The sequence below is a fragment of the Panthera onca genome, chromosome B1 (genome assembly GCF_046562875.1).
Source record: "Panthera onca isolate mPanOnc1 chromosome B1, mPanOnc1 haplotype 2, whole genome shotgun sequence".
NCBI lineage: Eukaryota > Metazoa > Chordata > Mammalia > Carnivora > Felidae > Panthera > Panthera onca.
In genome coordinates, this window is record NC_138342.1 from 137,938,194 (window position 1) to 137,958,260 (window position 20,067).

The following is a 20,067-nucleotide window of genomic DNA, read 5'->3' on the forward strand; positions in this document are numbered from 1 at the left end:
TCCATCTCACTATATTGCTATTACAGCATCATTGACTGTATTCCTTATGCTCTACTTTTTATTCCCATGATTTGCTGATTCCATAACTGGAGGCCTGTATTCCCCTCACCCCTTCACCCATTTTGTTCAACTTTCCATCCCTCTTCTCTCTGGCAACCATCAGTTTGTTCTCTATTTATAGTTCTGATTCTACTTTGTGTTTATTCCTTTTTTAGGTTCCACTTATGAGTGAAATCATACAGTATTTGTCATACTCTATCTGACTTATTTCATTTAGCATAATACCCTCTAGGTTCATCCATGTTGTCTCAGATGACACGATCTCATCCTTTTATGTGGCTTTATAATGTTCAATTATGTATATATACCACATTTTAATTATCATTAGTCTACGGACTAATGGTTGGACACTTACGTTACTTCCATGTCTTGGCTATCGTAAATAATGCTCCAATAACCATAAGGGTGTATGTCTTTTTGAGTTAGTGTTTTTGTTTTTCCCAGGTAAATACCTAATAGTAGAATTATTGGATCATATGGTATTTCTATTTTTAATTTTTTGAGGAACTTCCATTCTACTTTCCACAGTGGTTGTACCAATTTACATTCCTACCAGCAATGCGCAAGGATTCTTTTTCTCAACATCCTTGTTAACACTTGTTATTTCTTGTCTTCTTGACTTTAGCCATTCTAACAGGCATGAGGTGGTATCTCATTGTGGTTTTGATTTGAATTTCCCTATCAGTGATGTTGAGCATCTTTGCATATGCCTGTTGGCCATCTGTATGCCTTCTCTGTAAAAAATGTCTATTCAAGTCCTCTGCCCATTTCTTAACCAGACTGTGTTTTCTTGGTGTTTAGTTATATGAGTTCCATATTTTGGATATTATCCTCTTATTGGGTAAATCATTTGCAAATATTTTCTCCATTCTGTAGATTGTCTTTCTTTTTGTTTTGTTGATGACTTATTTTTCTGTGCAAAAGTTTTTTATTTTGATGTAGTGCCAATACTTTATTTCTGTTTTCATTTCCATTGCCTTAGAAGATATACCTAGAAAAATGTTACTATGGCTGATGGCATAGAAATTACTGCCTGTGCTCTCTTCTAGTATTTTTATGGTTTCATGTCTCATGTTTAGGTCTTTAAACTATTTTGAGATTATTTTTGTGGTGTTAGAAAGTAGTCAAATTCCGTTCTTTTAACATGTAACTTCCAGTTTTCCCAGCACCATTTATTGAAAAGACTGGCTTTTCTCCCATTGTATATTATTGCCTGTTTTGTCATAGATTAATTGACCATATAAATATAAGTTTATTTCTATATTCCGTTCCATTGATGTCTATTTTTGTGCCAGTACCATACTGTTTGATTACTATGGCTTTGTAACATATTTTTTTTAATTTAACGTTTATTTGAGACAGAGAGAGACACAGCACGAAGGGGGGAGGGTTAGAGAGAGAGGGAGACATAGAATCTGAAACAGGCTCCAGGCTCTGAGCTGTCAGCACAGAGCCCGAGGCAGGGCTCGAACTCACAGACTGCGAGATCATGACCTGAGCCAAAGTCGGCCGCTTAACCGACTGAGCCACACAGGTGCCCCTGTAACATATTTTTAAAAGCAACTGTAATTTGAAATATTGAGTTACTAACTTCTCTAATTCATCCAAGTTAATTCAGATGACCATTAAGGAGTCAGGTTACAATTTGTTTTCTTAATATTTAAAATAACTACATTGAATGTCCATTGAAGCACGATAAGAGATAATGGTGGGAACTGTGTATCATCTAATATGATCAGAAATGAGTAATTTTTGTACAGGAAATTTTAAAAATAAATTTGAAAAAGAGGTACAGAATAAGTCCACACAAAAGAATTATAGATCAATGCACATAAAGATGATAAATAATATAAATAAGAATGGATAAAATTCTAAACAAATAACTTCTAGGAGGAGGAACAAAGGAATTTCAAGTGTTTCAAAGGCTATGATGATTTTAGGTTAAAATATTTTATATAAACCTACACCAGAAAAAACTACAATCATAAAATCAATTGCCATTTATTGAAGTGTAATATCACAGATGCGTGATAATGGGTTAATAATGTATTCAGAATGCCATGAACTTCTTCAGTTTCCAAGGCAACTAGTTTTTTTTTATAGTAAATTCAAAGGGTAAGGGCTTTCTGCAAATTAAAGATATTATAATACTACTTTAATTTACAGATTAAAAAAAGAAAATTCTTTTATATTGTAACATTCTACAAAACTATAATATTCTACAAAAAGTAAATAAAATTATCATTTTTCCAATTTATATATATACAGATCCTTTAAACTATATCTGCAAAATTAAAAAAAAACTCTGAATTATTTATGCAAAGAAAACACAAAATTTAAAAACAAATTGCAAAGAACATTTCTTGTAGCTATCACCACTTTTTGAATTCATGGTTTATACCAAAACATCCTTGAAAATCATAAAATACATATATAATTCAATTTCTGAAGTCGTATGGTGTTCACTGAGGAGATTGTACACTTTCCATAATTTCTCACATTTTAGGGCTGGTTACTTAGGCAATTTGAGTCTATCTCTAGTGCCTATAGGTTTTTCCTCTTAAGATCTATGATAAATTTGTTCTGGATTTATTAGTTTGACCTCAACTAATTTAATGGTCCCCTTTGTGCATGACTCATGTTCTACTCTTTTGATGAAATAAAAGTGTCACAGAATTGAGGTTCTTTTAGAAAGTTAGAATAACCAGAACCCAAGCTTTGCCTATTGAAATAATCTCTGGAAAGAGGTGATAGCTGTAGTACCCTCAAGGGATTAGGTACACAAATCCCTATGTCATCAGAGAACAATAATTAGTAATCTAGGTCTCTCTTAGGGACATAACATTATCTTGAAAATCCTTTAAGTAAACCAAGATTCTAAGTGTGGCTCTAGGAAGGCATTATATTATTAATTAGGTGAAATGGATATAGTGTTTTCAAGTGCCTACAAAATGTACCAGACCTGAAAAAAATCCCCCCTAAAAATGTATATATCAATAGTACTAATGAAGAACTGGAAATTAATAATGCACACCCACTGAAATGAATACAATATGTAACCTTATATCAAATAAACTATTCTATTCAGAAGTTTGAAGAGTCTGAGATTTTACTCTTCTTGCAAGCCAACAAGTGAGACTACCTCAGTTATAAATGTCTGTACATATATTTCATATATACGCATTATGTATATATAATCTATGTAATTATGGTGCATACATGTTCATAAATATTTATGAATATATATGTGCACATGTGTGCATGTATGTGTGTGTATCAAAGGTCTAGGATTTGGGGGTCAGAGACAAAATGGCTACTCACAGAAATAATATTCAACCGTAGCAATATTTTATGTCCCTTTCTGAAATATCAGTCCCTTCACGGTGACTTGATAAGGGGTACATGGCATCTGAGCCTGCAGTGGTGCACACTATAGAAGAGGAACCCGAAATCAGGAAACACTGATCTTATTTAAGGCTACTGGTGATCTGCCTATTAGAGAAAAAGAGCGAGAGCAACTTATCTTTACCCTGGAATATAAGAATATCCTTAGAAAGGGAAATGATATTTTACTTTCCTGGACTGTTTCTGAGGAGGCAGAGATTTTTCCGTGCTGTACAAAATCTTCCGTCTCTGGCATGAAGGCAGACGCTGCCTATATCTTCAAAGAATATTTTCATGCATTTGCTTCAAAGAATATTTTCATGCAAAACAAAGTTTTGAGCCTAAGAGACAAATTGAATGTGTTTACTCATGACAGCATAGTCTAGTAAAGGGAATATGTTTTTGCAAATATGCAAATAATGTTGCAAAGATTATCATTGCCCTTTGCTCAGAAAATCCAGTCTGTGTGAACATAAGATGCTTGTGGAAAATTACATGTCTCAGTTACATGACACATAATATTAACTGTGGTATATGTAAGTTTCCTCCACCACAGCGACTTTTATATAACAATATCTATAAAGAATTATTTAAATACCTTTCCAGAAAGTTAAATAACAATAATAACAAAAGGGATCTTTGAGAATTCTGAATCCAAACTTTTGAACAACTAGGAACGTTGTACTCTAGTCTTAACTAGGATACCTGTTGAGAGTTCATTCCAGAATTCCAATCCATGCTAGAAATACACTAATAATTCTCATTTCCTAATACCTGTTAGAATACAGAATACTCTCTCTATGAAATCCTTATGCATTTCCTCCTCTTCCCATTCCCACCTTCTCCAGAGTAGCCCAGGAAGTAGTCAACATTGTTGTTTTAAAACAATCATATATTTATCACAAACGATGCCATAAAAGTACTAATTCTGTTTATAACAGAAACTACCTAATAAATGATACCATGAGATTCCTCAAGGAAAGCAAGCTATTTACTTGATCCAAAGCTGGTAGATTCCCTGAAATAAACTGTCATTTCTGATCATTAGAATTTGTCAAGAGCTAACTCATAGCACTAAAGTATGGTTTTGCTATGTAAAAATGAACAATTTAATAAAAATACATCCCCCATTTTATCATTTAAAATTTCCAAACTTGGATAGCCAGCTGGTTGAAATATATAAATGTATAAAATTTTTTAACCATTACTTAGAGGAACAGGTCAAATTTTTATTTAAAAAAAAATTCTATGGTACCTTTAGAATCATCAAATCCAACTGCTAGCAAACATTTGGTGACATTGACAGTACGTTTACTGACAATTGGTTTCCCAGGACTTCCTTAATCCTTCAAAGAACCCATTTGTTTAATATAATGATGGCAGGTTTTAATGGTATGCTGTTCCTAGTCTAAATTGCTGTATTTTTATTGTGGTTAAAATAATTACAGGGGCGCCTGGGTGGCTCAGTGGGTTAAGCGTCCGACTTTGGCTCAGGTCATGATCTCACAGTCCGTGAGTTCGAGCCCCGCATTGGGCTCTGTGCTGACCTCTCAGAACCTGGAGCCTGTTTCAGATTCTGTGTCTCCCTCTCTCTCTCTGACCCTCCCCCGTTCATGCTCTGTCTCTCTCTGTCTCAAAAATAAATAAACATTAAAAAAATTAAAAAAAATAATTACAAACAAATTTTATCATTTTAACCATTTTAAAGTGTATAAGACAGTATTTAGTACATTCACAATGTTGTGCCACTACTATCCCTATCTAGTTCCAGAGCATCTTCATCTTCCCAAAGAAACCTTGTAGCAATTAAGTTGTCATTCCCCATTTTCCCCTCCTCCCAAGCCCTGACAATCAGTAGTCTGCTAATATAAATGGGATCGTGTAATATATGGCTTTCTTGTCTGACTTTTTTTTATCGAGATGGTACTGGCAAGGTTCATCCACGTATTTCATTCTTTTTGTGACTGAATAATATTCTGTTTCACAGAGAGACCACATTCTATTTATCCATTCATTAATTGGCAGGCACTGGGGTGGTTTCCTCTTGCTGGTTTTTGTAAATAATGCTATAACATTCATAGGCACGTTTTATTTGAACACTTGTTTGTAAATCCTTTAGATATATACTTAAGGGTAGTTCTATTTTTTTTGTTTTGTTTTGTTTTTGTTTTTTAGGAATTGCCAAACTGATTTTCTTTATTTTATTTTATTTTATTTTATTTTTGAAAGAGAGAGAGAGAGAGAGAGAGAGAGTGTGTGTGTGTGTGTGTGTGTGTGAGCAGGGTGGGGAGGGGCAGAGAGAGAGGGAGACACAGAATCTGAAGCAGGCTCCAGGCTCCGAGGTGTCAGCACAGTGCCCGACCCAGGGCTCAGAATCACGAACCGTGAGATCATGACCTGAGCTGAAGTCGGAGGCTTAACCGACTGAGCCACCCAGCCAAACTGATTTTCATGAGAGCTGTGCACCAATCTGCATTCATACCAGCAACTTTTAAGGGTTCTAGTTTTCCAATTTCACCACATCCTTGCCAATGTTTGTATTTTCCATTTAAAAAACCATGATAGCCATTTTCATAGGTGTAAAGTGATATCTCATTGTGGTTTTGATGTTCATTTCCTTAAAGCCTCATCATATTTGATCCAGAAATGGATATAGTTTTCAACAACTGGTCTTCCATCTGATCCTTAGGGTCACACTGATACTCAGTTATAGAAATAATAATATAGATCCCCTTACAGTAGCATGGCTTTGGGAGTTTTAGGGTAACCTAATTTTAGACAAGTTTCTGTTTAGAATGTAGGAGACATTGTTATCGTTACACACACCTGCAATTCTGCGGCTGAGACTTCTATTAGCATGAATCTAGTTCTGAAATAGACATTTTATTTTATTTTATTTTTTGAAATTTATTCATTTTTGAGAGAGAGCACAGAGGAAGGCCAAAAAGAGAGGGAGACACAGAACCTGAAGCAGGCTCCAGGCTTTGAGCTATAAGCACACGGAGCTCGAACCCATGAATTGTGAGATCATGACCTGAGCCGAAGTTAGAGGCTTAATCAACTGAGCCACCCAGGTGCCCCAAGACATAGACAATTTAAACCAAACGTATATAGTAGAGAGGGACAAATATATTTTACGTTGCAAAAATCACAGTCCCCCTAATTTTAGCATGCTCTGAAATTTTAGGTAAAGTTACCTTTCCAACTTGTCACTACCACACTAACAATGGACAATGCTTACTCAGGAGGTCTTCCCACGATTACATCTTCCTTTGAGATTACAGGATCTTATGTTATTCAGTTCAGCATTTTGGTGCTTGTGTCCCTCCTCCAAGTATAGTATTAATTGGCCAAATGCCCAGGAGACAAATGCTTTATGTCATCTAGAGTAGGGATCAAGAGTCAGGGAGTAAATATTTCGGGCTTTGTGGTCTATGTGGCTCAATTTACCATAGATCCAATGATTCAAATATACCTTGATGGCATAAAAACATCCATTGACAGGAGTGCCTGGGTGGTTCAGTTGGTTGAGTGTCTGACTGCAGCTCAGGTCATGATCTCGGGATTCATGAGTTCAAGCTCCACATTGGGTGTGGCTATCAGTGCAGAGTTCATTTGGGATCCTCTGTCCCCCTCTCTCTGCTCCTCCCCCATTCTTTGTCTGTCTCTCTCAAAAATAAATAAACATTAAAAAATTCCATCGACAATATATAAAAGGAAAGGGTATGTATGCTCCAATAAAATTTTATTACAAAAAGAGGTTTTGGAATACATTTGTCCTTCACTCCATAGTTTCTAAGTCTTGATGACATATAAAATGGCATAAATATTAGGTGATTGCAATGAAAAGTAGCATATTAAAACATTCTTGTGCAAGAAAACTATAATGTAGGTGACATACTTAAAATTAACTCTCCTTGGAGACTCAAACAAAAAGTTATAAGAAACCAGTGAAATTACTTTTAGTAATAGTGTTTGATTAACATGACTATTTAACTCCATAAATTCTAAATAACAATATAAGATTACTGATCTTTTATATTCATTTTTCATACAAGACTTTTAAATTTAGTGTACATTTTTACATTTACATAACATTTTGATAAGACCACAAATTTTCATCAGAGATACTTATTTGATTTACATTTACATTTAGATTCTATAAATTTTTCAGTTGAAAAATAGATACACATTCCCATGTGGTTCTAAATTACTTGAACAGTTTTTAATAATTGAATCATTACAAAACATCATTTTCCTTTAACAGTCCATGTTCAAAAAACTGGTTTATCTTTTTTCTAAGCAAAAGCATATCAGTTCCCAACTCCTATTCAAATTAGGAAAATTCAGGGGCACCTGGGTGGCTCAGTCAACTAAGCATCCAACTTCAGCTCAGGTCATGATCTTGAGGTCTGTGAGTTTGAGCCCCACATCAGGTTCTGTGATGACAGCTCAGAGGCTAGAGCCTGCTTCAGATTCTTTGTCTCCCTCTTTCTCTGACCCTCCCCTGCTCACACTCTGTGCCTCTCTCAAAAATAAATAAATAGACATTGAAAAATTAGGAAAATTCATTAACTATTATGTCAACTCAGTATTCCTAACAGAATTTAAAGGATGTTGAATAAATTGAAAGCATCTACAAATTTGTCAGTATCAACAAAGTGTCATTTAAATTTTGTGTAGTTTTTATAGCTATTGTACATAATGCTATAGATTAAAAAATTACAATCACCTGCAGGTGGATTCATACTAGAAAAATGGGAAAAGTAATTGTTATCCGTATACAACATGAAAATTCAGTTTCAACACAAATCCTTATAGTTGTTCACCACGTTTGGCTTTGTAAGTGCACAAACTGCTCAATAACAGAGACCTCACACTTGGCATAATGTTAGGCTGCCAATATCTTAAAATTCTTAATAGTTTTTTAGCAAGTGGTCTCACATGTTCATTTTGCACTGGACATCATACATTATGAATGTGGTCATGTTTTCTACATAAGTAACAGTATTTATTTTTCCTTGGAACTTTAAACTTGACTTGCACACACACAGTGTGATAGGAAGAAATATAAATAATGGCAATTTTTGTCCCTGGTTACTGAATATTTAGGAAGCATTCCCTTTTTTTCAAGAAAACCTAGATTTGGAGTTAACACCACAGTAATAGTCATCTGCGAGTCAACCAATGAACTATGGCAAAAGCTTATTAAATAACTTACTGTCTTCTATTTCTTTCAGTTGTTAACAAACTAGTCATAATTAATAATATCTGCATATATTGCTGAATGCTATTAACAACTGTATGCATACAGGTTTTCTGAAAAATCTGCTTCAAAAGTTAGAGTATATATATTTTTCAATATGTATTATAAAGCGGAATAAAGGAATACAGAAACTAGCATTTGGTTGTTTTAAAATTGCAATAAATCCAGATTTTTCAAACTAAAATAACGTAAGCATCATCTGCCATGAGAACTAATTGCTCCATATCTAGTTGAGCTTCTTTTTGCTCAAGTACAATGGAATCTAAAATATCTATGTCATGAGCTTGATTTTTAGTCTGCAAATTGGCAACATTGTTTTCTTATTTTTGAAATACTTTGAGGGCATAGACACACAGTGTTGTAACCAAACAATGTCTCTTGCACCACATAAGTAATTCAAACTAAAAAGAAAGTATTTGCTATTTTTGTGTTTTTAAACAATTGATCATAAATATAGTTGGGATGATTTTATATTGCATAAGTAATTAGTGGCTTAAGTGAAGATCTTTCACTTTGTTAAAATATATTTTTTTAGTCTTTAATGTACAGTTAGTTGTCTTACAAAATTTCCAGGAAAGAAATTATTAACTTACTATCTTAACATGCAAAAAATAGTTTTTGCTTTGTGTAAGAACCAAATTTGATAGCTGCCAAAGTTACACACTCAGAGCTTGTTAAATATGATTTAAAATTTTTGCTGAATATTTAATTCTGATTTCAGGTGACTAATTTTGTCAATTTTTTTTCTTTTACTTCAGGAAGAATTTTCTTTTCAAATTAAGTGTGTATCTTATGGATATGTGTCAATTTTGTCAACCTTATTTTGTGTAAAGTTATTTTAGGCAACAAACAAATTTTTTTTTCATTTTATTCAACCTAGCGATTTCTAATTGACATTCATTATGACAGTGACCACATACATTTTTGGAGCCTATTTTTCATTACTTTTTCCATTGTAGTGATAACTTTTACATGTTTTATCCATTCTGATTCGGTAATATTTCTTCATTTTAAAACCAATGTATATATCCTATTTTAACTAGAAAATAATTTAATTATATTATAATTAATAGGAAGTATTTTGATTCAACTTAAAATTAACATGTACATATTACCACTGTAACTCATACTGTCTGCATAAAATATTTCAAAAAAACATACATATTACAGTGTTATTTGTATTGACATAGACATTAGCATATAGACAAAAATGTTTGAACTGAATCAATCCATTCATAATGACTAAATATATTTTTGTGTAACACCAGAAAGACACAGAAGCCAGAGACTCACCTTACAATACAATCAAAATGTCATGCCCAATGCACCTGCTAAAGTGAAATGTAGTGCTAGCAAAATAATACATTTTCCTTTGTGGAATGATTGCTTATATTTCCTCAGTTTCTACATTGAAGTGGAAATTAATATACATTAAATAAATTAAAAATTCAGATCCTCATTCATATTAGCCGTGTTTTAAGTGCTTCTAACTATATGTGGCTATTGGCAACTGTCTGGGACAGCACACTCCTAGAGGGCTCTCCATAAGTGCTTAGTCCTAAAGTAGGTTTAATGGTACACCTTTACAATTTAAGTAGTACGTGCAGCTACAATGTCACAAATTTCAATTGAAGTTATCCTCAACGAATTCCTCTTCAAAATAACTGCCATATAAATATCTAAAGGCCACAATGTTCTAGGCTGAGTAACCCTGATACCTTTATAATTCTTTATATGGCAGGTTTTAAGTTGATTGATGTCAGCATTTTTTCTAAGCCAGAAATAGTGGCGCATGGAGCATGTAAATTTTGATGGAGCGAATGCAATTATGATGAGGGGTGAGAAAGGTCCAGAACATGGTATTTTTTGAAAGGAACAGGCAGAATTAGAGTGCTATAGCCAATGCATCATGAGACTTGAGGGCAATGAGTTCCTGTGGACAGCAAATGAAAGAGACTCAAAAGAATTTAAAGGACAGAATTAATCCTGGACAAAACTGTAGAAACAGAGTATAGGCAGGTATGTAATCCACAATCAAATTTCAAACGTCCACAAAAAGGATCTACCTTATTTGTAGTTCTATAATGGAATTTAGCTTGGTTCATAAGCTCCTGTTGAGTTCATTAGCAAGATAAATTAATCTAGCAATGTCAATGTTTAGCCTCACACCAATTCCAAAATAAAGAAAAAAAAAAATTCAAATCAAGTTTTACAGATCTTTCTTTTGGCATTCCTATTTAGTTTGTTCAGTATTTTCCCCTTTTTCTCCTAGTAACTCTAATGCTGGGGTTTACCCAATTTCGAGGATCTTAAATTTAATCTACTGTTGTCCTCCCTAGTTGATATCTGTGGGGCACTGGCCTCTATTCCTTTTCATCTAGACGGGGGCATCTGATGATCCCATTTTGGCCTCCAGTTGCTAGACATCCCTCTCATCCAAACGGAGTACATTGAAATGTGTAGTCAATTTTCAGCCAAAACTTTGAAGTGAGGAGTGTAAATGTGTAACTTGGAAATCTTTGAATCATTTCCCATCAGGCTGTGTGGGAGGCCACAGGAACCGGACAGAGGAGCTTTTTTCTTTTCTATGGTTTTATTTTATTTTCCTACTTCATTAGGGGTAATCAACTGTATAATTTTACATATGTAGAGTATACTGTATGATGACTGGTTTTACATATACATTGCAGAAAGATTATCTACATTAACATAATTAACACATCCATCGTTTCACACAACTGATGTTTCGTGCGGGCAGAAGGCTTAGGATATTCTCTTAGTAACTTTCAAGTATACAATACCATATTGTTAACTATAGTTACCATGCTGTACATTAGATCCTCAGAACTTATTCTTATAACTGGAAGTTTGGACCCTTTGACCTACATTCCCCATTTCTCCCTTTCCCAGCCCTTGCAACCACCCATCTGTACTGTTTCTATGAAATCCTCTCCAAGCTACCACTCTCCCAGCACCTCTATGTGTTCATCAACACAGAAGCTCCCCAGCCCTGTCTTTTGGGTTTTTATGGAGGCTTCATTACATAGACATGATTGATTACATTATTAACCATTGGTGATTGATTCCTTTCCTGAAGTGGGATTGGGGAACTAAAAGTCCTAATCCTTTAATCACATGGTTGGCTCTCCTGCAGCCAGACCACATTCTTACGTGCTTTCCAAAAGTCGCCTCATTATTAAAACAAAAGATAGCTTTGTTGCTTCCCTCACTTAAGAAAATTCCAACAGTTGTAGGAGTTCTGTGGCAGAAACTGGATGGAAGACCAAATACATATTTCTCATTATAAATTACAATATTATCAGTGGTATTAAGAAGTGGGACCTCTGGGAAGTAATTAGGGTTAAATGAGATCAGGAGGGTAGAGCTCCCATTAAGGTATTAGTGACCTTATAGGTGGAGGAAGAAAACTCAGCGCTTTCAGTCTCCACCATACAAGGGACACAGCAAAAAGTGGCCATCTGTAAACCAAGAAATGAGCTCTCAGCAGACACCAAATCTGCCAGGACAATTTATCTTGGACTTTCTAGTCTCCAGAACTGAGAGAAATAAATGTTTAATGTTTAAGCCCCATAGGCTATGGTACTTTATTATAGAAGCCCAAAGTGACTGAGACACAAACAGAATCTTATAAAACAAAAATTAATGAAGATAGGTGTTCAGCTTGTCTTATGTACCATTTTTTCCATAGCTCTTAGAGCAGTACTTGGCACGTAGTAGACCTAAAATAATTTATTAATAAATGAGTGAATAGAAGATTTTATGTTGTTACTCCATTGTAGATTGTCTATAATTTATTATACGAAAAATATATTATGATGTATTAAATACTGTATGGTAAATGCCTGAGAAACAGGGATTTGATTACAACATTAGATCAATTATTGAGGAATAGTGCTGCATATTCCCTTGGATTTTCTAGAACATGGACAACTTATTTAAATGCAGAACTATGTAAATATTCATGAATATGACTTTTTCAAATAGGGTCATTCATGTAGCTTAATTCTATTAAAAGAGATTTATTTTCTACATGGATGACATCCAATTGGACAGAGAGTCAATTCTATGGGTAGCAATTAATATCGCTTGATTGACATTTTTGCACAGTCACAAAAACGTCACTCTGAGCTCCAATGTCTTTGACAGTGGGAAAGTTTTGTTAAGTTATAACCCACAAACATGTTCATTTCTGAACCACTCTTTTAATGGCTTTGTTATTTTCCTGCAGTGTTGTCTGGAGATACAGTAACATAAAGTTATTTGCTGTGCTATAAAAAATGTAAGAAGTATGTAGACTGGCTTTTCCAGAATAGCTCTTCAGCAGAGAATCAAGCAGAGGACAACTCCCTAATAGTATGCTTAGTCATGCTGCTCACTTCAAGACAGATCTCTTTATTTCATCTCTTTTTTGGTTTTCAGTGGGGCATGAGGAAGGACAAAGTGATATTTTGAGTTTAATTAGCATTATCCACTGGGGTGGGAAGGGAGGCAAGAAAGAAAACTTTGATTAATGAAGTTTCCATTGCTTACATTATCAAATAACAGCTACTTTGTCTGTGGTTAAACTTTCCACGGTCTAGTATCAACCATCACTTCAAACTATATATATTTCTGGTATCAAACACCATTTTTATCTATACATATTTAGAACTCAGTTTTGGCTTGACCATGGCAATATACACCAGAAGGAATGTCTCTCCTTTTCCTTTTTACTGTAAACAAAATGCTATTGAATATTGAGGTTGTGACTTCTTTGACCACTTCCTCCAAAGAGAAAACTTTTCTTAATGTTCCTATGATGACTTTTTTTATGCTATTGAAGACTTTCATTTTATTTGGATATATTTCACAGTTACTTTCTTATGTTTATTTTAAATGTACTATAATTTAGGATGATAATGTGGGAAAATGCTTTCACCGCAACCAACTGGAGAGAAGACATAGAGGATATTGTAAATACTTCTGGGGTATATGAAACAGTGAAAGAAAAGAAGAGATGGACAATAGTGAAATAAAGTGGAAGGACTTAATGTCTTCCATTAAATCATAAAATACATTTCATTGGAATATAAGGATAAGCTTTCGTAGTATGATTATTCTTATCATTAAGTGATACAAGTTAAATATATGAAAGGACAGGCATCTCATTTGTGTAATTATTTGTCAACTCTATTAAATGATTTTGATTCTTTGCCCTGTGAACAGACACAGGTGGTGAAAGACAACATCAGATTGTGGCTGACCTAGAGCTGTCACGTGACAAGAATTTCTTTTTTTTTTTTTTTTTTAATATGAAATTTATTGTCAAATTGGTTTCCGGACAACACCCAGTGCTCATGCCAACAGGTGCCCTCCTCAATACCCATCACCCACCCCCCCTCCCTCCCACCCCCCATCAACCCTCAGTTTGTTCTCAGTTTTTAAGAGTCTCTTATGCTTTGGCTCCCTCCCTCTCTAACCTCTTTTTTTTTTTTTTCTTTTCTTCCCCTCCCCCGTAGACTTCTATTAAGTTTCTCAGGATCCACGTAAGAGTGAAAACATATGGTATCTGTCTTTCTCTGTATGGCTTATTTCACTTAAGATAACACTCTCCAGTTCCATCACGTGACAAGCATTTCTTACAGCACGTTGAAAAGAAATTGTCTCCATGTTTCAACAAGTTGTTTTTGGCTTATGAAGAGCATCTAAATTATTTTCGTTTAGAGAAGATTTCCTATTCTTAATTCGAAATGTATGTTCTGACTCACATTTTATTACAGAATTCAAAATTATCTCCAAGTTATTTGCATTGTGAAAAAGGGACAGCTTATCAATTTGGTGACAAAATAATTTGATATTAAATTATTTCACTTCTCATCTTCTTTGTCCACCTCAATCTGATTGCATGGGGTGATCAGGAATGAGTTCTTCAGGCAACTTCACACACCTAATTTCACCGTGAGATATAGAACTGGCAGTTTACATCATTATTCTTTAAGAGGAGGCTTCTCATTCCTAAAAATGCTTGTTGTAATCCAAGAAAATATATTTTTATAAGAATTTATATCCTAAAATATAGTTACGTCCAGACTCCAGTCTGCAAATACTACTATTGCTGTTACTACTACTGCTGCTACTAATACCAAAATGACGAAGATACATTTCATGACACAAGTTAGTCTGTTAGAATCTTATAATTATATATTTAAAAATATAATGTCTACAAATGGAAATATTTATCACATAGAAATATTTTTAAAGAAATTAAAGCGGATTGTATCAGTCATTATATAAGCACACTGACTATAAAAATTTTGTAAGACCATGAAAATTTTAATGTAAAAATAATATAGTCTAACACATAATCAGGACACAGTGTTCTTCCACAGGAGCCTTAATTATTGACGGACTTTGAACTATCATTATCATCGGAGTTTTTTTCCTAATATTGACATCCCATTTTAAGCCGTTTTTCACTTCTTGGCGAAATGCATTATTTGTATTAAAATAATTATTAAAATATTTAAAACAAAATATTAAAATTTTTAAAATTATTTATTAAATATTCATTGTAATTTACTTCGCCATTTGTTTCAATGTAATTTACTTCGCCACTGACTGTTGAAACTAAACAGTGATCAGTGGTGGTATATCTATTTTGTGTTCTTGAATCACTTTTCCAATTTAAAAAGTGGATGAATAATGGATTTTTAAAAACTAAATTCTAGTTATGTCTGTATTACATGAGGCTGCTCCTTTTCCACAGTGTTGCCCTCAGGAGTATCATGTGCAGCGTAATGCCACCATTCTACATACATGATCATTTAAAAGAAGAACTTGTTCAGATTTTTTAACCAGTTTTTAGCTACATTGGGCATATTATTCCTGATGCTTTATGCAAATTTTAACTGCAAGTGCGAATATCACTATCATTTAAAAATATCCACAAAGCATCTGGTATGACTGTAGGTAATAATATATGGCCATGCAAGCAAGAAAAGGAATGGACAGAGTAGTTTCTCCTATAACAGATCAAACTAATGCCATAAATCAAGAAATAGCCTTTCAGGTGAATAGCAAACCTAATTATTTGATTTTAAAGTTATGATCTTGGAGACATTTATTCGTAATTAGTTAACTTGTGATTTTCTGAAATATTATAGTGCTCAAAATACTGTCTTCTCTTTATTTTATGTCATCCCATGTTTATATTATATGGGAATAGTTGCTGTGAATTCTTTCACTTTTACTATTTTCAAGGTGTCCACACAAAATAATCCCCTCTTTTTTTCCTAATAAAAAATCACTTTAATTTTTTTATTTATGGATTTTAAAGCATTTAGAGAAAAGAAAAGTAGATACAGTCTTAGGTTTAGAAAAAAACATAAAATGAAAGAAATCTTGCATGTGTATGTAATTAAAACCTGGCCTTGATTTTTCTGGTGTTCAAAATCAGACTGAGAAGTGAAACTTCAATGACTATTTTATTTCTTTATTTTTTGTCTAAAATGCCTAAATGTACTAAAGGCATGTCTGAGAAGAGAATACACCTCTGCTTCATTTCTTTGTTCTTTCTTTCAGTCAGGCTGACAAGTGACTTCAGAGGAGACCTAGCCTGCAGCCCATTGCTGCTTGCATGCTGTGGGAAGCAGAGTGTGGCTGTATTCACACCACACCACGTGCATGCACTGAATATTATAAAACGTCACCAGAATCTTATGGTTTTATTTAAAAGGTACATTGAGGTCCCCGCTTCCAGTTGGCTAAATAAGTGCATAGGATTTTCCTCCTTCAAGGTCGCATAGCCCAGACATTCTCTGGACATTATAATACCACTTAGCACAAATACAGCATGAGTGTATTCATTTATTTTTATTATTTTCTCTCGACATAAATAAAAATGTCACAGCATTTTTATGTTAATAGCGTGTTTATGCTAAGATAGTCTGTCAATTTAAATTCATATTAGACATTGTTATTCGTTCTACATTTTTGTACCCGAATGCAAATATTGAGCAAATTCATAAGATGAAAGTTCCACTAGTAATGGTTAACCACTGTTCCCACTTCCCTGATTTCTACTGCGTAACTTTTCCAATTTATGCGAAAGACACAAATTCATTCCTATTAAATATAATGAAAAAAGAGCAAATAAAAAGAAATATCTTTGTGTTTGTAAAGACTCTTTGCTCTCTGGTCACATATGAAGTTTATTGATTCAGTCCAAGCTTGGACTATTATATTTGCTCTGGATATCTACTAGCAAAATTTTCTCATCTCATTATTTTGTGATATTATGCATTCTCAACAGCATATTTGTATTCAACGTGCGATGTATCCCACATGTTTCCATATATACCCTTTTGTACCTACACCTCTTTATTACTTGTTTAATTAAATCATCTCAGAGGCAAGCAGAACAGACTAAATAAATAAGGGCCCATCATAAAAATGACTTGCAAATTCAATATGTAGTCGTATCCACTAGCAGTACGATTCTATTCATATACGCACCTGGATTGTTAAGAAGGTGATGGACCTGGGATTAAATTGGGCTTAATTACAAAAGGGATATGAGAATATTATGAAATTCATTACAAAAGCCCTCTAGAGCCAAAATCAATATGTTTGTTTATGGCATGAATTTGCAAGTTACTTTAACAGAATGAATAGGTCTGGGTGAAACATTTTAACTCATTTGAATAAGTTTCTGATCTGTAGAATAGGTATGAAAAGAATGCAAAGAAATATAATAGAATAAGAAAACATATTAGTAGTTCTATTCCTAAGACTGTTGATAAGACACACAGCTAAAAGGTTTTAAGCAAGCTAGTTACTATTGAGCTTCTGAAATATAAAGCATAAAACAAATAGAACACTCTGGCTTCACTTTAGATGCTCAATACGCAACAGTATCACTGATATTTAACACGAATATGGAAAGTCATCATCCCAGATGAACTACTTATGAAAAGTTTATGGAAATGGCTGGCATAGATTGTGGGTGGGTGGAAAAATTACATGAAGAAAGTAGCAGTCATGTTTTCTTAAGGACTTTCTGTGATATAACCAAAAGTTTCATGCTATTTGGAATTTTCCGGAGAAGTTTATAATTAGGGAATTTCTAATAATATACTTTTGGAATCTTCCATTCTCCAAATGGAGAAGAAAAGTGAATACCTACGCTTCCTTAATATTACTACTTTATATGAGAATAGATTAATTCAAAAGATGCTGATCATAAAATGGCTGACAAATAACACCTGCCCCAATAGATTATTACAGTGTTTCCTCATTATGTCAGGTGTAGAATAAAATATGGGACATAGAAGCAAGGGACTTTCTTCTGGATTTACAAGAATGAAGGAAGTTGGATATAGCTTCATGGAAAATAAACTGTCTAAACAAGCTGACTAAAGTATACAAATATTGACGGCAAACTTGATGGCTCAGTTGGGAGTAAAAACCACAATTTTTATATGATGATGCAAATCTACATAGCTGTGTGTTTTTTCCATCAGTAATCAGCAATTCTTATTCACGTTATGATATCCAGAATTTTACATGTTAAATAGTTCTTCAAAAGTTGTTATAAATTGACAAATAAAACAGATGGATCATGATGGCAATTGAATTTACAATTCTGCTGCTCAGAAAAAGAAATGTCAGATTTCTCTCTCCATTTTAGGTTCTTTATCCAACACTTATTTGGGTAAAACGTTTTAGTCTCTGAGAATGCCATAGTGGACTAAAGATTGAATGTAAAGAATCTCTTCGGAATTGTATATCAAGTACCATACTTCTGGAGCTGAAATTTGGGGTAAGCCCAATAATCAGAAGAGAAGGAATGTACCACCTGATTATCAAGCAATGACTGGAAAACAGTGCTTTAAAAAACCATGTTCAACATGGAAGAAGCAGTATGGTTACAGAGGACACAGAGACCATAGCCTGTCTGTTTGAGCAGTAATCCCAATTCCTCATCTACTTGGTCAAGTCACTTAAGTACCTTCTATTGCTGCAGTATTCTCATCTCTGAAATGGGGACTATGAAATAACCACCCAAAATGCTTTTCTGAAAATTAAGTGAGTGAGTCTTATGAAGCATTTAGAATAGTGACTGGAACATAATAAGTACACATAGGTATTTGTTAAATAAGTAAGTGCTCTTCAATAAAATTTATTAAATATTTTGTCTCCTATGAGACTCCAAAATATATAAAGATCAACAACATCATCAATAGCAGCACTGCTAGTATGGTTATTGAAAAAGTCGCTGGACTTCATTAAAATGAAGAACTTCTCTGCAAAGGACAATTATCAAGTGCATTAGAAGACAAGCCACAGACAGGGAGAAAATATGGGCAAAAAACACATCTGATAAATGATTATTCTTCAAAATATACAAAGAACTCTTAAAACTCAACAATAAAATAGCTAACAACCTAATTAAAACATGGTCCAAAGACCTTAATAGACACCTCGCCAAAGAAAATATACAGATGGCAAATAAACATATGAAAAGATGTTCCACATCATGTCATCAGAGAAATGCAAATCAAGACAACAGTGAGTTACCGCTAGACACCTCTTAGAATGACAAAAATCTGGAACACATTCAAGCACAAATGGTAGCAAGGATGTGGAGTGGCAGGAATTCATATTCCTTGCTAATGGGAATACAAAATGGAACAGCCACTTTGGAAGATGGAAAGAGAAAGAAGAGGAAGAAAGTGGCTGATACTCTACAACATAGATAAGTGCCTGAGGAACTGGCAACAGTTTAGTTTAATTTTAGAAAATCTTCATTCACTTTCCCAGGAATCAGCATTCTGGATCAGTGAATATTAGTCACCTGCTGTGAAATGAAAGGGGTAATTTCGCTTTCATCTTTGAATGATTTCAAATTTCATCTAAAGGGCATAAAAACCCAAAGCCACTTTTAAAGTAAGGCCATTCATAAATTTCTTTTGAAGGTTAGTTGTAAACACGGAGTAAAACTTCATTAATTTAAATAACTGAAGGAGAAGCTTTTTTAATCAGACTGAAAATTAGGTTGGCAAAATGTTGCCTATTATAATTCCTCCTGGAATTACTCTGAAAAATAGATGTGAATCATAAAATTGTCACTGTTTGTATACAAATGAATCCCGCTAAAATGTTTGAAAATTATTAAACAACTTCAATATTCTGTTTCCCTCCACACCCCGGTGCTGTTCAAAAATATGTTAAAATCTGAACAATTTACATAAACTTTCTGGAGCTGAGTCTACTCATTTCTAAAATGGGATGAAATTTAATGGTTTCTAAATTCCATCCCATGCTTACCCATTTTTTCTGATCTATAATATTATTTA

The 20,067-nt window shown here is 33.8% G+C and overlaps 1 protein-coding gene across 2 annotated transcripts in view; it reads right to left on the reverse strand.

Moving 5' to 3' along the window:
• LOC144616024 (uncharacterized) overlaps positions 1-20,067 on the reverse strand; it is a 96,814-nt gene that overhangs the window by 4,968 nt on the left and 71,779 nt on the right. Inside the window, exon 2 of one of the 2 annotated variants that reach the window (XM_078445116.2) lies at positions 3,598-3,785. The exons of the other annotated variant lie outside the window; for it this stretch is intronic. Coding sequence (XP_078301242.2) covers positions 3,737-3,785 — 49 coding nt within the window. The 3' untranslated portion in view covers positions 3,598-3,736. Of the gene's footprint in view, positions 1-3,597; positions 3,786-20,067 lie in introns of those variants that run through there. 2 annotated transcript variants of the gene reach the window in all.